The sequence below is a fragment of the Entelurus aequoreus genome, linkage group LG16 (assembly GCF_033978785.1).
Source record: "Entelurus aequoreus isolate RoL-2023_Sb linkage group LG16, RoL_Eaeq_v1.1, whole genome shotgun sequence".
Taxonomy (NCBI): domain Eukaryota; kingdom Metazoa; phylum Chordata; class Actinopteri; order Syngnathiformes; family Syngnathidae; genus Entelurus; species Entelurus aequoreus.
In genome coordinates this window covers 42,274,410-42,286,909 of record NC_084746.1, presented here as the reverse complement: position 1 = coordinate 42,286,909, position 12,500 = coordinate 42,274,410, and the positions used below count along the sequence as shown (strand labels likewise).

General features: G+C 49.1%; 2 protein-coding genes across 10 annotated transcripts in view; both read right to left on the bottom strand.

Annotated features, from left to right (window-relative positions):
* The window catches only part of rasal2 (RAS protein activator like 2), a 19,616-nt gene extending 14,505 nt beyond the window's left edge, over positions 1-5,111 (bottom strand). For 2 of the 9 annotated variants that reach the window (XM_062022958.1, XM_062022959.1), the window contains exons 1-2: positions 4,658-5,111; positions 1,752-2,066 (exon numbers count right to left, since the gene is read on the bottom strand). In XM_062022958.1, coding sequence (XP_061878942.1) covers positions 1,752-2,066; positions 4,658-4,766 — 424 coding nt within the window. In that variant the 5' untranslated portion in view covers positions 4,767-5,111. Of the gene's footprint in view, positions 1-1,751; positions 2,067-3,170; positions 3,903-4,657 lie in introns of those variants that run through there. The other 7 variants (XM_062022963.1, XM_062022962.1, XM_062022960.1 and 4 more) reach the window with 6 other exon arrangements.
* Positions 5,112-5,652: 541 nt separating this feature from the next.
* The window catches only part of lamc1 (laminin, gamma 1), a 44,091-nt gene continuing 37,243 nt past the window's right edge, over positions 5,653-12,500 (bottom strand). Inside the window, exons 9-28 of the mRNA XM_062022954.1 lie at positions 11,961-12,083; positions 11,686-11,875; positions 11,501-11,613; positions 11,219-11,440; positions 10,955-11,143; positions 10,644-10,889; positions 10,414-10,567; positions 10,198-10,340; positions 9,926-10,104; positions 9,696-9,852; positions 9,404-9,609; positions 8,382-8,461; positions 8,163-8,300; positions 7,958-8,102; positions 7,735-7,884; positions 7,547-7,661; positions 7,266-7,465; positions 7,039-7,197; positions 6,867-6,966; positions 5,653-6,807 (exon numbers count right to left, since the gene is read on the bottom strand). Of these exons, the coding sequence (XP_061878938.1) occupies positions 6,551-6,807; positions 6,867-6,966; positions 7,039-7,197; positions 7,266-7,465; positions 7,547-7,661; positions 7,735-7,884; positions 7,958-8,102; positions 8,163-8,300; positions 8,382-8,461; positions 9,404-9,609; positions 9,696-9,852; positions 9,926-10,104; positions 10,198-10,340; positions 10,414-10,567; positions 10,644-10,889; positions 10,955-11,143; positions 11,219-11,440; positions 11,501-11,613; positions 11,686-11,875; positions 11,961-12,083 (3,266 nt within the window). The 3' untranslated portion in view covers positions 5,653-6,550. The remainder of the gene's footprint in view (positions 6,808-6,866; positions 6,967-7,038; positions 7,198-7,265; positions 7,466-7,546; positions 7,662-7,734; positions 7,885-7,957; positions 8,103-8,162; positions 8,301-8,381; positions 8,462-9,403; positions 9,610-9,695; positions 9,853-9,925; positions 10,105-10,197; positions 10,341-10,413; positions 10,568-10,643; positions 10,890-10,954; positions 11,144-11,218; positions 11,441-11,500; positions 11,614-11,685; positions 11,876-11,960; positions 12,084-12,500) is intronic.

Genomic DNA, 12,500 nt, shown 5'->3' with positions numbered 1-12,500 from the left:
TGCATTCGGGCGGTAGGCGGGGTACACCCTGGACAAGTCGCCACCTCATCACAGATACTGTATATGTACACGTATAAATAAAATAAATCCTTGAATTTCAGTGTTCATTCATTTACACATAACACTCTCTACTCATTGTTGTATTTGAAAGTGCAATGCTTTGCAGCCAGTAGTACAGCCTTTGAAGGAGCGTAGGTATTGGCAGTGTTATATTCTGGGTTGGAGTCAATAACCAGGCAAGGTGACGAAGTCACGTCTCTTTACTTCATACTTCAGAACTGACTCCCACACTTGCCGTCAGGGTGCGCAATACAACGTAAACAGTTGGCCAACCAAAAATTAACCACAGAACACTAGTGTTCTATGGTTACTTTTTTCCAAGCGGACGTGACGACAGGCTGTCCTCACTCAAGTCCGCACGGACCTGGAGGGGGCATGCCTTAAGTTCGGCTGGAAATCGGGATAAATTCGGGAGAATGGTTGTCCCGGGAGATTTTCGGGAGAGGCACTGAAATTCGAGAGTCTCCCGGAAAATTCAGGAGGGTTGGCAAGTATGGTAAGCAGCCGCCAACTTCTTTTCCCCCCGTAGAAGAAGTTCTTCTTCTATGGTAAGCAGCCGCCGACTTCATTTTCCCCCGTAGAAGAAGAAGCGCTTCTAACCCAAAAATGGCTCCTATTAAGAGACACGCTTACGACGCAGAGTTTAAACTTAAGACGATCAGTCACGCAATAGAACACGGGAATAGAGCAGCGAGAGAATTTAACATAAACGAATCAATGGTGTTTGATTGGGACACTGAAGAAGAAGAATTCGAGGGATTCGTGGATGAGGAATAACTCCATAAAGTGAGCTTTACATGTTTATTTTGTGTGCTGTGTTGTGTGACTAACGTTTGAGCAACGTTGAGTTATTGATATTGTTATTGCTCTGCACTATTTCGAGTGTTACTATATTGTGATTGTACTAACGTTTGATTTACCGTAACAGTATCACTGTTTTTTACGTGTTTATTGAACCAGGTAAAAGTTCCCCTCCACTATGTGGTATAAATGTTCCACTACATGTTATACCTCGCTGTTGTTAAAAGATAAACAAAACACCACGTCACTGACTTTACCTCGGGGAAAATAATAAAACAGCTGTTTATTCATTTTGTGAGTGAACAGAGTTTTGTAATCTATTAATAAAGTTTGACTGACCTATCTGACTGTTTTGTTGACATTCCCTTTAGCGCAGCTCCATCTAATGGATGCATAGGTGCGCCTTGTATATGAACAAAGTTTTGAAATATGCTATTCATTGAAGGTGCGCCTTATAATCCGGTGCGCCTTATAGTGCGAAAAATATGGTAATTGACTGTTGATTTGCTTGTATGTTTGTAATCATGAAAATCAATAAAACAGATCAATAACAAAATAAGAGTGTCAACTGTGTATGGATTTTTTTGTGAAACTTCACTTCCCATACTTTTCTCCTCACTGGGTTGCAGGGAAAGTGATGCAAAAGCTTCCCACAGTTTTTACGTGCGGAGCAGCCCCATGCTGCACAACAAGGCATGTTTACATGGCAAAAAAATGATTCAATTAAAAGAGAAGTCGAATGAGGAAGTGGAATGTACGCATAGCTCCAACACTGTGGCCAGCTCAAAGTTGGTACCCCTCTGTTGTCACGTGAGGGGTTTGACCAATCATTTGAGGCTTGTCTGAAACTGAATTGTCCATACCCTCTTTAGACATGGCTCTGGTCTTACCTAACTTGATGGGGCCCTCTGGCTGAAAGTCAGGGAACTGTCCCTCCGAGGGGACACTGACGGTCCTACGAAGGCTGCGAGCCTTTGCTGCGTCCGATGTCTTCTCCTGGGCCTCATTTTGTGGGGGTGAAAGGGCTGCATTATTCAGACGGGACTTGAAGACCACATGATGATGTCTTTGTCTCACCTGCTCATCCTTGCTGACTATAAGGAGCTGGCTGTCCGTCAACAAGCACAACTTCTTCTCCCACATGGCACCGTCTAAATATGGACTCTGGCCACACGAGAGGCGGTGGGCCGGAGGACCCTTGACATCTGAAACACAAACGCCATAATTAATTCAACTGCAGGTCAGGGTGCACCTGTAAGAGGCACGAGTCTGAAAAGATGCCTTAACTTGCAATGGAAATTTTAAGAGTTGGCCTGACTTCTTTTCTTACTTAAGAACCGCACCTTCAAAACTCCACAAAGGAATTGGATCTTAAACGTCCGCATAAGTACAGGAGCTGTTAGTCCGTGTCAACAAAAGGCAGGAAGTACAGTACAGGCATCATGCTGCAGGTGGTCTTACGTAGCATGATGCCACCAAGACCTGCATAGAGCTGTGGACACGCTTCTTTATGATGATGACTGAACACACAACCATTTGAGAAACTTGACTCTTTTCAACCTCACTGGGAATGTTGGCCACCTGTTCTCACACATGCGTGCCCAGCACACACAGGCTGCTTTGTGTGACAACCAGCAGCAAGCAGGTCTTCTCCCCATAGCAACCAGTAAACATAGCAGACATCAACCAATCAGAGTACTGAAACATTGCGTCATAACTTTATCAAGATGGATGGGATGGGATAGGCGGGGGGCGGATGTCCTCTGAGAATAGCAATGGGTGTGACCCTGACACACACACACACACACACACACACACACACACACACACACACACACACACACACACACACACACACACACACACACACACACACACACACACACACACAGTAAGTACATTTCAAATTTGAGTTGTGTGTAGCAAAAAGCATCCCATTGATTTTTGTGTTTTTGTGAAAATGTCAAGAGTATGTCAGCATGTGATCAATGACACGGGTCATGTGACACGGAGGGGAACGATGGCCTGGCCTTTGTTTCAAATGAAATAACTTCAGCCTTGTATCGACCTTACTCTGCCCTTGCATGATGGGTTGGCGTGGGAGGAGTGGTCAAAGGTCCAAAGCTGGGACTCAGGACTCGGATCAAGCGAGTCATGTGACCTGACCCTGATGTTTTATTGAGTGATGCTTGCTGAGTCATGTTTCCTAGCGAGTGGCTAGCAATAGTGTTAGCAAGTTGGAAAAAGAGAAGAGTGCCAATGTGAGAAGTTACAAAAGGTGGTCGTGCCCTACAGGGAGTAGGTCCTACCAGACATTCCTTCATCAAGGTCCACACTTCTGCTAGTCCTTTGCCAGAAGCGCCAGATGGATTGTCTGTCTGGGTCTGGCTGTGCCTTCTGGAGTGGCATCATTTCCAGGACACAGGAAGTAGCGTGCTCTATATGAAGAACGTTCAGTATAGTGCGCAGATGTTCGGTCCCCGCTGGGAGCAGACCGTCACGCTGACTCAACCTTAGTGGCTCTGTGCTCGGCTCTTCACATTCTGCGGCAGCCATCTTGGCACATTTTGTCAGCAGATAGGTTTCCAATGGCTGCTGCGAAGGCGTCCTCCTGAACAGGCACTGACGCTTAGTCGTTCTGGGCCTCTGGACCGAGCCAAACATGGTGGAGCACACACCATCAGCTATCATCAAGCTGCTTCACACCGGCAGTCACTGTGCCTTTTCAACGACTTCCTGTCAGGAAGTGTGGCATCAAGGGGCCAATCTGGTTCTAGCAGGCTGTGGTTCCTTTGTGAGCAGGAAGTGAGACGATGTTGATTTGATGACAAGGGTGAATGAAGGTGGCGTCTAAAAGCTTCTTCCTGTCAGACAAGCAGCTACTTCATACATGTGATCGCATCAGAGACACCATGTGACCACTGGAGGGTCAGCTGAGTGTGAACGCCATGTGACATGGCAGCCCTCAAAGGCCATAAAGGCAAACAGAAAGTCCACTTCACACCGGCAGCCTCCAGAGTGTAACCCTAGGCTGGTTGAGAGCTGCCATCTTGGTATGCGCACCTGTGCAAGAGTGCGTGCATGTGACGCACAATCATTGCTATTTCCTGTCACTTCCTGCTCCAGGAAACCCCCATTGCGGCAAAAGGAAACAATAAGACACAGTAGTAAATATAGAAGGAGAGGGCCTCTCCAGTGCTTTGGTGGGTCCAAGACCTCCATCCTGTTGAAAAACTAAAAATATCCATCAACATCGAGGACTCCAAGAAGTATTTGCCGTCAGTCTGGACCACTGACCACATGGACAGGAAGTTCCTCTCCTTCATCGAATGATGGAGAAGGATTAAAACGATGAAGAATTTTCCCTAAAGTTATTTTAAGTTTGGGAAGGAAATCCTGCAGCAACTTCCTGTTGAACGCCACAGGAAAATTGTCCACTTCCTGTTCCACCTCGGCAGACCAGGAAGTACGCGCCTGTGGTCACACGGGTGTTGTGCTCGCCTTCTGACGGTGACTCACGAGCTCAAGGGATGTAAGTCACTTCTGGACCGGTTCTGGTTCTAAGTGAGGAATGGATCAGAGTCCTGAGCCAAGTGAGGGGGAGGGCCTTCATCTTGGCTGAGTTCATTCACAAAATGTGACGTTACTATGGAAACCAGACTAAACAGAGAGACGCATGTTGGTGACGTCACATATGTCATCAATCACGGAACCCAGCCAGCTGACCTTTGACCTATGACGAAGAAAAGACGTGGGGAGGGAGGGGGGACGGGGAGTGGGATTGAGTTCGGCTTACCGTAAACCAGGAGCCATCCCTGATGCTGGCATACTGTGTCCGACAAGATTCGGTCCACTAGTCCGCCGTGTAGAGAGTCCACGTCGCCGGTGAGGGAGTCCGAGTCCATTCCCCAAACTCCAAACTTTTGTTTCTTTGTATGAAAACTTCCGGACGCCAAATATCAACTTTACAACTTTACTTTTGTCCACAAAGCGCGCCAACACTTTCGCCTGCTCGCTCTAGCCGAGCTAGCTGCTAGCCCTCCGGTGGTCCGGACTGCTCCGCCTCATGGTTCCACTCCTGCGGGTCAGCTCAGTGGCCTGGAGCCACCAGCAAAGTACAGTGGCGTCTTGTCTCGTCCCCGGAAAAGAGTGGACCTATGGCGGCCGCCAAGTCCACACGAACTCGCTGGAAGTGACCGCGAGCCTGCGCGCCCCCGACAGACGTGCACGAGCCCACACCAGAGCGCGCTCCTATGTTCTGAGGGGCGGCGAGTAGTTTACTAATCGATTAATGGTCATCATTTGTTTGACCAGTTTGATGATTTTTTTTAGTCACATAATACATTTTTTAGTGAAAAAGTTGACGATTTCAAAATATATAATAGCAACTATAATAACTAATCATTTGTGCTAATAACACAATTCACTTATTTCTACTTTTACTTTTCTTAGCAGTCCGCCACCACCTACTGGTCTTTTCTAAGACTGCACGTCGACTTAATGTAATCAAAAAGAGTATTATCTCTGCAGTAAAACAACAACAGTCAAGTAATAAACTTTTATTATTAAATGTTATGTTGGCGAGGTCACACTGGGTGAGGTCATTAACAGGAAACAGGAAGTAGATAGGCAGCACCAACGACTGGTAGGCTACATAACTTAGAAATACTGTTGTTTATTGTACACTGTATACATATACATATACACGTGTGGCTGGAGGGAAGAGTGGTAGTGGTCCAACATAAGAACCTGTTCAATACGTAGACGGCTTGAAGGACCACCAGGAGTGTGATTACAAACTCATATTAAGGCACAAACACTCATAAAAAAAAAAAAAAAAGGTTAACTACTTGTTAACTTCAGTCATGTGACTTCAGACATGCCATCAAAGATACAACAATACTCAATAGTCAGCTTAATGAAAATCCAACAAACTGACATTTGGGCCGTGTCGAGCGTGCACGTGCACCTGCAGGTTCTGTTTGAGAGGCGCGTATTTACACAAATAAAAATAAACATTCACACAAATATAATTAGCACCAGTGTATCAGAAAACAAAATGTACAAAAGTTGCATAGTGTCAGACGTGGACTCCGTGGGTGGCGGGGCTTCACGCGAGAACATATTGAGGGAACATCGGCCAGCAGAGGTGGGACATCCATACTTTGATTGGTCGCTGGCTTGGTTAGCATGATTGACTGATAGCGGGTTTAGCTTAGCATCTGCTAGCTGAAGGGTGTCTCAAGACGGCCGCCTGCTGTTCCCTCAGAATGTGGCATGGGTGAGAGTGAATCTGCATAGGCTAGAAAATCAAATCTTACAAGGCTGCACTCAGACGTCACTTCCTGTGCTGGCTGTCTTGCCGTCTACGTGAATAAACAAGCACTATGAGCAGTGGCGTGCTGCTAACTGACACTCAAGTAGCCAGCATCTCCCGGGGCATGATGGGTAATGGCAGCTTACACACAGGAAATTGGCAGTGGGAGGGACTTCCTGTGTGCAGCAAATGTGTGCAGTCACGTTGGGTTTGTGGTTCTGGTTCTGTGCACGGCTTTGCTCCGTCACTGAGTTCATTCTAGCGAATGCACGCTAGTGGAACAAAAACAACAAACAACAAAAAAAAAAAAAACAGACAAGTTTAAAAACTGCTTTTGGTACAAGTGGGCGTGTCTGCTAGACAGGGGCAGGGTTAAGGCCGCTCAAGAGACGGCGTGTTAAAGCAGCCGTCAGGTAACGTGTTCTTGATGTCGTTGAGGTTGGCGATGTCTGCGCGGATCTCGCGGATCTGCCGGTCGTAGTCATTGATCATGGCGTCCTGCGTCCGCGCCACGTCATTCAATTCCATAAGCTTTCTGTCCAGCTCACTGTCGGCCATCTTGCCTTTGGCGCGCTTCAGTGACTCGTCAATCTGGTTGAGTTTGCTCAGGTCCACCTTGTCAATGTTTCCTGTGGGGACACAGCAGCTGTGACTTGATGCAATGTCGCTGCCTGCAACCAGGACTTACCAAGTTGATCCAACAGGGCGGTGATGGTGCCCAGGACCATCTTGACGGCGCTCTTGGCCTTCCGGGCATTGTCCTCAGCTTCCTTGGCGTTGTCGGACGCCTGCAGTCAGGAAAAAGGATCGTTGGGATGTGTGGAGAACATTTGAGAAACATATTGGTGGGGGGGGTCTACCATAGTGGCCATCATCATGTCCTGATCCGCCTCCGCCTTCTTCCTGCTCAGCTCCTGCTCAGCTGCACTCAATTGATCCATCATGGAATCCACCTCACTGTCCAGCTTATTAGAGTCCTCCAGGGCCTTCTCAGCGTCTTCCTTAGTCTTGGCTGACCCCTGCGAGCCACAGGGAACACAAACATGTCATTGTCACGTTATCGCTCACGTCACCTTGTCCTGCCCACCTTCTGCACATTGCCGGCGATTCGCTCAGCCTCCTCCGCCTTACTCTTTGCCTCACGGGCGTCTGCAGCCGCAGTGCCGAGCGCCGCCTGCGCCTGCCGAGTCTTCTCATTGGCGGCAGCGATAGTGGCGCTGATGGACGGGATCCTCTTCAGAGCGTCCTCTGCTGCTGTTTTGTTGTCATTGACACGACGGTCGAAATCTAAAGGAAGGGTACCAGAGTGTGTTTGAACGTTAAACTTTGAACGTTTATCGACAAATGACAAGAGGCAGGAGTCTGCACCTCTAAGGTCATCCAGGATATTCTCAGCCTCTCGGAAGGTAGACTGGCCTTTCTTAGCTGCCTCCTCGGCGAGAGCCTTGGCAGCGTCGGCTCGGGCCAGCAGCTGATCGGCGGTCTAAAGGACAGGAAGAGGTTGTCGACTAATGCGTGACAGTGGATGTGACTTGTGGCGAGTGGGGCAGACATACCTGCTGCTCACTATTTCCTTTCTCCAGAAGTTTGCGTACTTCCAGCTCTTTGGACCTCAGGTCATCTCGAAGGTCTTTGTACTCCTTCTCTGTTTTATCGATCAGCTGGTCGAGGTCTGTTGCCTCCTTCTTGATCTTGTTGGCATCCTCCTGCAAACAGAAAGTGGATGTATTTAGAAAAAGGAAGGGGTACATAGCGTTTCTTCTGGGAGGTGGTGGTGACCTCTAAGACTTGGGTGTCAAAGGGTGGCAAGCTTGTGAGGTTGGCAAAAATCTTCAGAGCTTGGTTTCCTGCGTCCTCAGCCTCTGCCTGAACCTTGTTGGCTTGTTTCTCCAAGTTCTTGGCCAATTCCACCGCCTCATTGTACCTAAACAAGAAGCAGTGGTCAACAAGCGTGTTTAATCACCTCACTCTGCGAAACACCTACTTCCTGTTGAGCTCGTCTATCTCCTGACTCGTCTTTCCCTCGCCGTCCAGGGTCTTGAGTAGCAGGTTGTAAGCTTTGGTGGACGTGTCGTTTGCGTCTTTGGCGATCTTTTCAATTTGGTCAGCGTCCATCTTGTGCCTTTATTTGAGAACAGGGCAACATGGTCAGCACCTTCATTTTTAAGTCCATTTCCACAACTTATAATGAATATCTTCTTACTTGTCCGCCAGCTTGCGGGCTTCCTCGGCCAGCAGCGTCATGTTGTTGGGATCGCCGCCGCCACTCGGTGCCTTGATGTCCTGCATGGAGACAAACAATGAAAGACGGACACTTCCAGTAGGGATACGTGCCCTAATCGATACGGTACCAATTGTTGGTACCTGGGAATCAATACCGGTACTCAACAACAGTACCAATTGTTGGTACTTTTGTGTGTGTTAATTAATGCTATTTTTTTTAACATCTGTGCTGTCCAGTTATCTTGTTTTCTTACACTTCCATGTCTCATTTGCAAGTATAGTAGCGTATTATAGAGTGGACAATTCCAAGACGTCAAATGGCAATAGTAGTAGGCAACAGTGTGTTGCCTTCTCCAGGAAAGTTTAACCACTAAGTTGAATTTATTTTATTTTTTTAGCCCTACATAGTGTTGATACTGTAAGTATTGTATCTATTACACACTCGCTGTTTGATTCCAACGTGCATCTTAGTTGTAGTTTTGACTACCAAATTTGGATGTGTTGAAATTGTCAATTAAAATCAGTAATGTGTGGCAACTTGTCCAGGGTGTTACCCTGCATTGTGCCCGAGTGCAACTGGGATAGGCTCCAGCCCTCCCGCGAACCCGAGAGGGACAAGCAGTAGAAAATGGATGAATGATTGATTTCAATCAGTAGCATGTCTATCCAATCGAACTAGCGCATTTTGAAAAGTGGAACCTTACAGTGCTGTTGAGCGCCTTCTTGCTTTGTTTGTGTGGAAAATGGTAACACTATTTAGAGGCAGTTCGGCTGAGTCCGCTCTGAGTGCTTGACGACTTCTTTTCCGTTTAAGTGCTTGAGCCGGTGCCGAATCTTCAACCGGACGTGGCGTCATGTGCAACAATCGTGTCAAGATATGGCACCGCTTGATTTTACATGACTCGGTGCCCAGTCGTACCGACAGTTTTCGGTCAGTACCTATAAAATTACCAAACTCGATACCCGTCCCTAGCTTTCATCGACAACACTGAAATCACGCACCACTTTGCCAATGGCCTCTTTGGCCTTGTCCAACTCCTGGCGGGCTCGGTCAATCAGATTCTCCGCCTGGCGGACACGATTGCGGGCACGGTCCGCTTGACCCCCCGTGTCGTCTACTGTGCTGCGGATGTTCTGCAGGCGGTTCCACTGCGTGGTCAGGGTGTTGTTGATGTTGTTTAGGCGCTCTATGAGGGCTCTGTCCACATCTGGCATGGTGAGTTAGGAAACATGTTCAAAGCACATTCAAGACATGATCAAGACATACTTAAGCAAGTCCAAAATGCAGCGTTACCCTTGCTGGACTGGGCCTCCTTTAGGAGGTCAACGATGGCGCGCTCGGCCTCCTTAAGCCGGTCCTCGAAGGCTTTGTCGCTGACCGTCTCCTGTCCCGATCCGAGGTTATCAATGAGTGTCTGCAACTCGTGGATCTTCTGCCGCTGTTGGTTGACCTGTGCACAGTGATCTCAGGTTGGCATCCAGTTCCGAAGCAGAGTTTGCGCGCAACGCAGGGTCTCCACTCACTTTGTCCCTGACCAGGCTGTAGCAAGATGGACACTGCTGGCATCCAGGTGCCGAGCGATTGTAGAAGTAGTTCTCCTCACACATGTCGCAGCGAGCGCCCACAAAGCCAGGCCTGCACTCGCAACGGCCATCTTCTTTGCACTGACCCGACTGGGCACCTTCGGGGTCGCAGTCACAAGCTGGGGGGGGAGGTCAAACAGGGATTACGTAAAGGTCCCACATCGGTCAAACAATGGTCAGTATCTATTGTGTTCAGGCTGACGCGCACATACGTTTGCACCCGGAAGAGCTGAAGCCAAAAAAGTTGACCTCGCAGCGTTCGCAGCGCGGCCCATTGACGCCGGGCTGACACTCGCACTGTCCCGTGGTGATGTCACACTGCCCGTTTGTGGATCCGATGGGGTCACAGTTGCACCTGAGGGATTGTGAGGAGGCAGAGTGTAAGACGCACCAGCCGACTGGACGTCAGCAGATGCAGACCGTCTTACCTTTCGCAGCCATTGCCGCTTTGCAGATTAAAAAATCCCGGCTGACAAGCGCTGCAGTCACGCTCGATCACGTTGGGAAGACACGAACATTGACCCGTCACCTGGGAGCAGCTGGTCTGCCGGTCCACAGTGCCGAGTGGAGAACAGGAGCAGGCTGAGGAGGATGAACGAGATCACAAGATGCTTTGCTTGTAAAGGCAAGTGAGTGCTGAGTCACGTGAGCCACTTACGCTTGCACTTGTCGGCTGTGTTTGATGCCAGGGCATTGCCGTAGAAACCATCTTTGCACCGGTCGCAGAAGAAGCCGGCGGTGTTGTAGATGCATTTTAAGCACTCGCCTGTCCCTCGGTCGCAGTTTCCCACCGCGTTGGGGTCGATGTTGTCGCTGCACTTACACGCCCGGCAGGCCAGCACTGGACCGGCCTTGCCCAGCGGGTCGCCGAAAAAGCCGTCGTCGCACACCTCGCAGCGCTTACCTGTAACGGGACACAGCGTTAGCACTGTTGTGTTGCCATGGAGATCTGGCAGAATCTGGACATACCTGTGGTGCCAGTGGGACAGTTGGTGCAGACCACCTCTCCAGTTTTGGGGACCACAGCGCACGTAGCTCCCGCAGGACACGGACATGCCTGACAGTCCACAGACGTCCCCCTGGTTGCGTCGCCATAGAAACCATCCTTGCAGCGCTCGCAGCTCAGCCCGGCTGTGTTGTGTTGACACTCACATGCACCTGGAAACGTGCACATGCAAATGTTAGCAACCCAAACAGGCATATGTCAGTATCAAGAGGTCAGCAAGCAGTCACCTGTCTGCGGGTGGCAGGAATCGCTGTGGCGGTTACAGTTGCAGGGTTCGCAGGGACTGAAAGGTCCGAGGTCAGGGCGGGCTCTGCGATATCCTAGAGTGCATTGCTCACAGTGCTGACCCTGATAACCCTGAGGACACGTGCACTGCTCCACCCAGCGGGCCGGAACGCCCGGGCCTCGTCTCGCCGTCACTAAGGAGACATCGTCGAGGTAACCGGCACCTGGAGAGATGGGTTACAGTTAGCGAGCACGCGACAGAAAGTGTGTTTTCCTTGCCATACTTCTTTCGCTATATGTGCCGCGGATCTTGATGGAGGTCAGGTTGTGGAGAAGTTTCTGGAAGTCCGAGTGGCTGATGGCCGGCCTCCAGGGGTAATCGGTGCTGTCATGGAGTCTTAAGAACATCACACATTAGAGTCAGTGACATGTATTTTTATTCTGAAGGTGAAACCGGAGCAAAAGTCACCTGAACACGTATGTCTGCACATTCTCGCTGGGGTAAGCATTGCCCTGGGCGATGAGGGGGACTGCTACACGCAGGTTGGCGCCCTCCAGAACCAGATCCTCGGCCGACAAGCGTGTGTCCCGCCGGTCGACTCGAAAATTCAGGCTCAGGTTTTGGCCGTAGCTCAGCAACTGGTTCCCCAAAAACTTGTCTGGGACACAAAAGAAGACATGTTTAATATTAATTTTGTCCTGCATACATGTCATGGGGTATGTGAGGTCCACTTGGAAGAGTACCTGGAGCCACAAAGTACATCGGAAAGTAATCCTCCGAGATAAGGGAGATCTCCTGTCCGCTCGGAGACCACTGCACCGACACTTCGGAAGCATCCCGCTGCTCACCTTTCCACTGCTCCTCATCTGCACACACGCACAAGTGGGAAATCAAAGACTGGGTTTTAAATGGTATACTTCCCTTTAATAAGTATACTTTGTACTTTACACTGTGTACTACTGCTGTCCCAAATCCAATACTGCCATTGCACACTTACCTGAAGTAACAATACTACAATATTTACCTTCTTCATCTCTCCTTTTTAATAGTGATTTGCAACCACTCAAGTTAACCCATTCGCCTGCCGCTACGCAGCCAAGATGGTGACTATTGAGGCTGTCAGGTGTCCATCACGGCACACTCACCATTTAGCGTGTTTTGAGGACAACATCCTGGTACTGACAGTGTACTGCAATTTTCTCAATAAGAACACACTTATGTACTTCAAAAGGCTAAGTGTACACATTAAGTGTAACGCACCTATGCACTCAAAAGACTTAAAG